The sequence below is a fragment of the Chenopodium quinoa genome, unplaced genomic scaffold (genome assembly GCF_001683475.1).
Source record: "Chenopodium quinoa cultivar QQ74 unplaced genomic scaffold, ASM168347v1, whole genome shotgun sequence".
NCBI classification, from domain to species: Eukaryota; Viridiplantae; Streptophyta; class Magnoliopsida; order Caryophyllales; family Amaranthaceae; genus Chenopodium; species Chenopodium quinoa.
The window spans coordinates 2,926,063-2,935,339 of record NW_018743033.1 but is presented as its reverse complement, the minus strand read 5'-3'; the positions used below and the strand labels follow the sequence as shown (position 1 = coordinate 2,935,339).

The window sequence follows — 9,277 nt, the reverse complement described above, 5'->3', positions numbered from 1 at the left end:
AAAGTAAATATCAAACGGTCCCAATTCCCTAACAACAATATTCTCTTCGAAGTTCAGTTAAAAACTGAAATAATAGACAGGAGATCTAAAATGGTCTTCTTTTGAACCTAAAGAAGACTAAAGTTTTAACAATTCCACCTAAAGAAAAAGAAAAAGAAAAAGAATTAAAAAAAATGAAAAGAAATTCCGAATTTATTTTGATAAGATGGTTTGTTTAATAATTTTTTTTTTTTTTTTTTTTTTGACAAGAAGAAAAAGGATTTCATTAATAAAATATAGCCAAACGACACTTACATATAATTCCTAAGAAATTGAGAAATTCAACACAAGTACACACCTTAAAACTAAATACATCATAGTTTTGATGAACAATCGCCTTAATAAAAAAACTTTATCTGAAGCAATATAATCTGTGAGTTCGCACTGACTCGGCTTGAAATCCACTGATGCGTAGTCGTTTGAGTGAAAATACTCATGTGCTCCTCCGGATTCTTGTAGAGATTATGAAACCTTAGATCTTCAATTTTTGCCATACAAACATAAAAAGAAAATAAACTCAAGAGAACAATCATCATCTCAAGAATGAGATTTATTTATTGAAAACAATTAAAAGGTTTTTGGGGGCTTACCAACGGTAAGAACACCCGTGAATGGCCCTACAAAGATTAACAATTGAGACCAAGAGGAAAGAGATGGTAGAGATGGAGAGAAAAGGGAGAAGAGAGAAAGAAAACCTTCAAAAAAATTTGTAAAAAACCTAACAATGGAGGCTAGGAAAACCCTCCTAAGAGAGAAACCCTAGAGGGAACAAAAAAAACCCTCCCAAGATGGTGCATTTAGTTGTTACTCCATAATTTTTACTTTTTTTTTTTTTTTTTTTTTTTTTTTTTTTTTTTTTTTTTGAAGAAACTCCATAATTTTTACTATTGTTATAATTCTTTGGGTGTTTTGTGATTTCTTTTTTACTTTTTGTTTTCATGCTTTCTTTATTTGTTTAGGGTAAACTTTAGCTCTATAAACCAATTCACTATTTCAAATTTCTCTAATTTTGTCGCACAACATTTAGGTATCCGATCATTATCCTTGTCATCAATAGTGGATTTAACTATGTAGATAGGGCTTTTTTTAATTATAAATTGTAAACTTATTGTTTATTTGCCTAATTTATAATTTGTTGATGGACTTGCTTATGAGATTTGAATTAGTATAGAGTTCTTATACGTAGTATAATATGTAAAATACATCCTTCATTTATTGTTCTTATACATAGTATATTATATTATTATATATATAGATCCAACGCATCTAGGGTTGGAGTTGCTCTACCATAGTCATAGTATGTAGCGTAGAGTCAATTAATTGAGCTTTTTGTAAATTTTGGAGATTTTGTTGTAAAATTTAAGCTTTTTCATAATGTTACAACAACTAGTTTAGTATGAGTACTTGAACCTACTTAAACTTATAGTCCTTTTTTATTTTTTTTTGAAAACTTATACTCCGTACTTTTATTTTGACCTCAATATGTACAATTTCAAAAATTACCTTTATAAATATCGTGTATGTAAAAATTGCTACATTATTAATCAATATGTACAATTTCAAAAATTCCCATTATAAATATCGTGTACGTAAAAATTGCTACATTATTAGTCAAAAGCATATTATTAAACAATTGGTTTGGAATGGATATAGTAAAATTGAAATTTGTGAAGTACAAAATATATATATATATATATATATATATATATATATATATATATATATATATATATAAGGATGATAATTACACTCAATTGCTTTTAAGAGATAATTATTCAGACCCAAAAGCGGGAAAAAAAAATCCAACTTTTTACTTATCATATTTCATTATTATGATATTAAAATTTGCGAAGGTCCTATCACTTCCAATCATTCAAGATTGTAACTTTTTTTTATTCATAATTGAAATTTCTTAAAGTTGATTCTACGAATAAATCAAGCCAAAAGAAACAAAAGGAAACTGAGAAAGACAAAAGGCCAAAAAAGACGCTAATTTTAAATTGGCACAAAATGAGAAAAAGGAATTAATCATTGAAAATTCTTTTTCTCATACAAACTTCAAAAAGACAAACGATTAGTGGGATTCATTCCTTATCTTACCATGTTCCCACTCTTTTTTGTCAATTTTTTTTTTACTAATTTTTACATTCTCCTCGATTTGTTCTATACATACAATTAATTGATTAATTAATCAATATAAAATAATAAAAACCCATAATTATGCAAAAATGAAGGACGAAAATATTAATATAACAATGTCCTAAAACTTGGATTATGAAATTACGGTAATGCGCGCCACACGGGTGTTGGAGCGCGTGCAAAAGTCACCTGAAGAATAATCGCCTTGTTTTAAGAAAGAAGATGTGGGGGCAAAAGAGTAATTCTCTTTAGGGACCATAAGTAAAAGAGTAAAATGACTAATTTTGGTCCCCTCGATTTCTATGTAACCTCACGCGCTTTTGCATTAAGTGTAACTCAAACGATTTGAATGGAACAAAGCTAACTTGGTTGTATATCCTTGAGTAAACCCACAACTTGTTGCATTGTAGGCCTTTTACTAGTATTCTCTGCCGTGCACAAGTACCCAACTCGTAGACACTCGACCGCTCCCTTGGCCGAGTCATCGTCTAGTCTGAGTCTTGGGTCTAAGAGTCTGGATCCATTGCCATCCCTAACTGTTTTTCTCACTTTATTTACCGTCTCTAAATCAATTATTTGACCAGTCATTAACTCGATCACAATTAGTCCAAACCCATACACATCATCCTCGGCGGACCCAGCAATTTCTATTCGATGCATGCTAAAGTCCGCAACACGAGGCTCTAGGTCATCAGTGAGGAGGATATTCGAGGGCACCAGGTGGCCGTGGACCACGGGCTTAGACTGTGCATGGTGAAGGTAGGCAAGGCCACGAGCCACCCCAAGCGCGATTCTATGACGCATGAGCCAATTTATTTTCTCCGGTGACGCGGTGTTAATATCCGGAGTGGCTTCGGGGTCATTTTGGAGCTCCCACGTGTCAGTACTCCAGTCGTCGACATTAGGTCTACCAGGTGGGAGCTCATGTAGCCAAGAATGCAAGTCACCATTAGACATGTACTCGTACAATACTAGCTTCTCCTTCCCTGGCAAAATTATTATTGAAATATGAGAAAAGATGAAAAAAAATTACAGCATTAATGAAGTTACAATTATGAGTTGATAAAACAAGATATTATTGCATTGATGAGAGCTGACAATTATGGGATGGAAAAGGAACAATGAATTCAAGGCCGTAGTAGTGTTGGTGCTATAGGGTAGGAAAAAAATTTAATGTAGTGTCTTCAAGTTCACTCAACTAACATATACAAGGCCATTTTCAAATTTAAGTTCACTGCCTCCCCAACCATCTTAGATTCTTCATAGCAGTGTTATTTAAGGCTACAAGCTCACTCGTAGATTTTTACAACATTTTTAATACTCCCTCCGTTTTAAATTAAACTTTACGTTCATCACAGTGTGTTTGTCCTACTACCTTTAGCTAATTAAGGAAATGCATTTAGCTTGGTACGAATAATATTACAATACGTAGTAGTTGATTTGCACATGAAAATACATGACGAAATAAATTTAACAATATTTTACATGATATTGTTGTATGTTTTCTTATAAGTATTTAATTAGTGACCAAGATAACTTAGATAAGTAATCTTTAATGTGGGTAAATTATTTTTAAGTAGTAGATAGAATACCTTGTTGAACCCCAAAAGATTCCATGTAGTTTTAACTATCTAAAGAATAAACAAGTCTTTGTCACTAGGCTATACTATGAACAAACAATAATCTGTTTTGCTTAACAAATTAAAGATCTTATTGACTCATTATACAAGTGAAAATGACTTGTATCAACCAAATTGTTTTAAGGTGACAAAGAGACGTATTTTAATGTCATAACTATAACTACATTCTTATACAAAAACAAATTAAAACTGTCATTATATTGCTACACTTGAAACATACTCTTTCTATCCCTAATTAGTCATCAATGTTGACACTTGAAAAAAACTAATGTGATTAATGTTTAATGTAGCAACTAAACCTATATGGGATTAGTATCTAAAGACACCAACAAAACTTAATCTTGATATCAGTGATAGACTCATAGTAGAAAATCTCTTCAAAGTTAAAAACTACAATCTATTTGGTCAGTAGCTGTAGTACGGGATGATCTATCCCTAGACTATACACAATAAAGATAACACCATGTCTGTCACAAGTCTCAGGCTATGTTTCCTTGGCGCTCCCCCACTTCATCAAAGATGAAAGCCTCGACAAACAAATCCGAGTTCATGACCAAGGAAATCGGTCATGCCACGGCTCCTCTTTAGCGGTTTTGCTTCAAGAGGTGCTGCAAAGTCTGGTTAGAATGCAGGATCAATCGGAACATTTATTTATGAAAATATAAGTCATTAAACATGTTCTTTGACTATTTGAGGACTTCTTTCAATTTTATCAATGACAATTGGCAAGGGAATTTGGTCATTCTTTATTCACAAAATTAAATAAATACCTTAACATTTTTTTTGATAATGAAGGAAAGAGATAAAGGGAAAAAGGAAAAAGATTGATGACCAAAAGACATTTGGTCATCAGCAAGACCCTATCTAAATTATTCTTTCATTCCTCTCCCTCCACTAATTTCTAAAAGAAACTTTGCTTTTTTATTTTATGAATAAAGAATGACTAATTCCCTTAATTAGTGATGATAATGAGAATAAACTCAGTACATACACCCTTGACCTACCCTAGCTATATAAATAAAAATACCAAAAGTTAAAGATCTTGCTATCAAATTTTAAAGTTCCTAGACAAGCTATATAATTTAAAGGAGAAATTGCATGTAAAGCTCATGAATTATACTTCTAATAAACCTATGTAAAGTATCTCCAATACAAAGTACATACGTTTGTAAGCATAAAACAAATTGATAAACACCAAAACACAATCAAAACCTTATTGTGAAACACCACCTGGATCTTATAATAAGTTATTTAAAGTCCGCCTTACTATATATATACACGTAAGGTTTTTCCTAAGGTATACGGAGTTTACTTATCCGATTTCCTTACACATACTTCTACTCCAAATTGTAATCTAGTGCACATTGCAGTCACAAGCTAAGGTATTGCCTAAGTTATACGGAGTATATTGATCGCAATTGATTTCAAAATAAACTTACTAGTTACTACTCAACATTGTAATCTAGCGCGCATGCATCACACATCAACTTTGTTATCACATGTACAAAGAAGTTAGGGAAAGGTATGCCCAAAAACAAAAAAATAAAACTAAATTCAACTAATACGACACAAATTTCGAAGTGTAATGATGGCACTGCATGTATTTACTATCCTTACGTAACGTGATTTATGCAACCATGCAATAAATCTATATAGTAAGACAATTTTCAGAGGTAGTACAACAGAGTATTTCTCCGTGAGCTCATTTAATGTAGGGATTACTAAATGTTATAATGGAATTACTTATGTCGTGGTATTAAATGACCTCTTTACCCTTATAATATTTAACCTCACCCAATTTTCTCACCACTAACTTCAAATTAAATTAAAATTCATTAGAAAACAAAATACAATTAAAAAAATCATCAAACATTTACTAATTAAATTAAATATATTTTGTTATTTTTAATTATTATTAAAAAAAATTAAAAATTTAACGGTACACGACAGTCTGTAATATGCAACTATACCATGGTATAGTTGCATGTAAATGGTATAGTTGCATGTAATATGTAACTATACCATGGTATAGTTGCATATTACACGCGACTATACCATGGTATGACCGCGTGTAACACGCTACTATACCATGGTATGACCGCATGTAACACGCAACTATACCATGATATAGTCGCATATTACATGCGGTCATACCATGGTTCAGTTGCGTATTACATGCAACCGGGTACATTGGAATTTGAAAAAAAAAAGGTACGACATATACTTGACTCAACGGCGTCGTTGAAGGTTTGTCGTCTCCACCAAATGCCTCGGATATATGAACGCAGACCGTTGTTGGCTCATTTTAGTGGTCGGAAAGTACAATGTTGGTAGTCAACCGTCGTGGAATCTACAATGTTGGTGGTCAAGCTGGTTGTCAAGGTGGACCCGTCGTGGTGGATGGTCAGGGTTAGTGGCGGTATGGGTGGTGGAGCCCGATGGTCAAGGTGGAGCCATGGCTCGGAGGGTCAAGGTTAGTGTAGTGGGTCAAGTTGACAATAATGTTAAGGTGGTGGGTCAAAGTTAGTGGTGGTTGGATGAGTGTGTAATTTTCAAAATTAAAAGGGGCATGGAGGTCATTTAATACCATAGTATGAGTAATTCTATTGTGGCAAATATCAATTCACTTAATGTATGCTACGTAGGTCCAAAATTTGAATGTTCATAAACAACACTAGAATAACACAACAATGCAAATCTGGATCAATCAATCACTTAAATGTTTTGTGACCGGTATAATTTAGATTGTGAACTACTCTTATCAATACCTAAATGCAATTATGCATAGTTATTAGATTTTAAGAGATACATAGGAAGTAGGGACTTGTACGTTCGTTGTAACTACTACTCCGTACAATTTTAAGCATAAGATAAATAATATGTGCAACACTTAAAAGGAGATAAAAGAGAAATTATTGAATACTATGAATTAAAGATATCAATAGCAACTTCTAACGTAGTCAAATCAAGTCATTAAAAATCAATTATAAGACTAAATATTTAATCAGTCGCCCCAAAAATCGTAAAGGTTACTTATGCAATATATACACACATTGCATACAAGTTTTCACCCATTTGACTTCATCAAAGACATGTATAAACATAGAAAGAGGTTAAAAGAATAAACAACAAACTAACCTGCAATGCAGTAACCAGAAATAGGCAACAAGTTAGGATGCTTAAGCTTTGACAAATCTTCAAACATAGCAATAGCTTCATCACAGTCAACTCCTCTAGCATTTTCCAACACCTTAATTGCCACGTGTAGCTCACCTGGCAAAACAGCCCTATAAAGGGGCCCACACCTTCCTTCTGCCAGCTGTGATTCCCTCCCAAAATGACACGTGGCAGAAATCAAATCCTTGAAACTCAAACTCATCAAAGGCTTCTCAAACATCACAACAGGAGCAGATGAAGCCTCTTTAATCTCAACCATCCATTGTGATCCTGATTCTGTCTCGAAATTGAACGGCCCTGATTTATCCATTTTAAATGGATTTTGAATTGGCTTTGAAATTACCCACTTTTTTTTACTCTTACCCACCATTCTTCTCCTGTGGATGAGATACAAACAAGCAGAAATCAAAACGACAATTGCTCCTGAACCAAACGACACTCCTATGATCAACTTTAACCCCATTTTTCTTGATTTTTTTCCTCTGTTTTTCCCCTGTTTTATTTTCATGGGTTTCTCTCTTTTCACCATTTTATAATGTGGGGTTTTCGAATTTGTTACCAAATTGTTGGAAAAATTGAAATTTCCAGCTTTTAAAAATGCAGATTTACCAAATTTATGGTAATATTTACTCTCCTTTGAGAAATTCCCACTGAAATTGTTAACCGAAATGTTGAGATATTCGAGCTTTTCCAATGGCGGAAAATCTAATGGGAATTTACCCTTTAAATTGTTATTCGAAACATCGAGATATTTCAAATTTCTCAAATTTTTGATAATGGGTGTTAATTTCCCAGAAAAATTACAGTGAGAAACATCCAAAGTTTCCAACTTTGTCGAATTTGTTAAAAACCCAGATTCCAAAACCCTCAAATCATTGTGAGAAACATCAAGAGAAGTTAAATTGAAAAACCCAGAAAAATTAACCAGACTAGTAAACCTATTATGAGAAAGATTAACAGCTTGAAGCTCTGAAAATGGCGAATGTGGAATGACAATACTACCCCCGAATTGGTTGGAAGAGAGGTTGACTTTTTGGAGAGAAGAGTGGGACCATACCCAATTAGGGACAGACCCTTTAAGGTAATTATGAGAGAGATCTAGGGTTTGTAAATTGGAAAGGTTTTTAAGGAATTTCCAAGAAATGGCGCCACTTAAATTGTGAAATGAGAGGTTGAGTTGAGTTATTATTATTGGTGGGAGTGAACATTTTTTATTAGCATCAGAGGTTGTGTTTGTGGTGAATTTGTAGTTGTATTGGTGGCGAAAAAGGGTGGAGTTGAACCCTGAGACGGAACTGAAGGCTTTAACAACGAGTTCGACGTCGGCGGAAGGTGTTGAGGAAGTGGTGTTTGTGGTGGTGGAGGTGCAAGTGGAGTTAACGGCGTTGATGAGTGAGAAGAGAACGAGGAGGAGGAGGGTAGGAAGATGATGACATTCCTCCATTGGTGGTTTTTTTTTGGGGTAAGTGAGAAGAGAAGAGAAGATATGGTGTGTTAAATGGAATAGTCTATTTTGGAGTGAGTAAAAGCTAGTGTGTTAGGTTTGATTTTTTAATTTTGTTTTTCAAGTGTTGATAGTGGTTTTGTTCAATTTTCTTTTGTTGTTTTGGTGGGAGGGAAGTGGGAACGAAGTGATTCCTTTTATATAGTACTTCAATTTTTTTTAAGCAAAATTGGGCTCAATGTTTAAGTGCATTCAGCACTCTATACTTTGTGTAGTAGCCCAAATACCACAAACTAATGACTTGGGTGCAAAGCCCATCTTTAGTGAGTTTTCCGGCCACCATTCTTGTTGGAGCCGGTGAATTAAGTTTTTATTTTTGATTTGTATGCCGAAAAATATTTCGGAAAGTTTCGGGGGTAATTTTGATCCTTAAGGATTTAAATTGAGCTCGGAATAAGCAAAAAAATAGCGTAAATGACTTGTTTTGCGTGTTATAAAATGTCTCGATTTGCGTGTCATGCTTTTAAGCTAAATTGAGTCATTTACGTTTTTTTTTTTTTGGTTATTATGAGCTCAATTTGGTCCCTTAAGGACCAAAATGACCCCCGAGACCTTAGCGTGACATTTTTCGGCACACAAATCGAAAACTAAAAATTTAATTCACCAGGTCCGGTGAGAATGGTAGCCGGAAAACTCACTAAAGGTGCGGTTTGCACCCAAGTCATTAGTTTGTGGTATTTTGGCTACTATGCAAAGTATAGGGTGTTGGGTGCACCCAAACCATAGTTTAGAGTGTTAAGACCAATTTTTCCTTTTTTTTTTTTTTTTTTAATAACAT

At 33.6% G+C, this 9,277-nt stretch overlaps 1 protein-coding gene across 1 annotated transcript; it reads right to left on the bottom strand.

The window, feature by feature from the left end:
* Positions 1-2,050: 2,050 nt before the first annotated feature.
* Positions 2,051-8,581, bottom strand: LOC110730609 (calmodulin-binding receptor kinase CaMRLK-like). Its single transcript, XM_021910433.1, has 2 exons — positions 6,957-8,581; positions 2,051-3,164 (listed from the first exon to the last, which is right to left on the bottom strand). The coding sequence occupies exons 1-2, from the start codon at positions 8,437-8,439 to the stop codon at positions 2,539-2,541; spliced, it is 2,109 nt and encodes a 702-aa protein (XP_021766125.1). The 5' UTR covers positions 8,440-8,581; the 3' UTR covers positions 2,051-2,538.
* Positions 8,582-9,277: the final 696 nt, after the last annotated feature.

Bases quoted from the DNA above. Each gene is read 5' to 3' on its own strand.
- LOC110730609 (XM_021910433.1), bottom strand. From the start codon at position 8,439: ATGGAGGAATGTCATCATCTTCCTACCCTCCTCCTCCTCGTTCTCTTC. The intron at 3,165-6,956 runs GTTAGTTTGTTG...TAATTTTGCCAG, and splicing joins TTCTGGTTACTGCATTGCAG to GGAAGGAGAAGCTAGTATTG.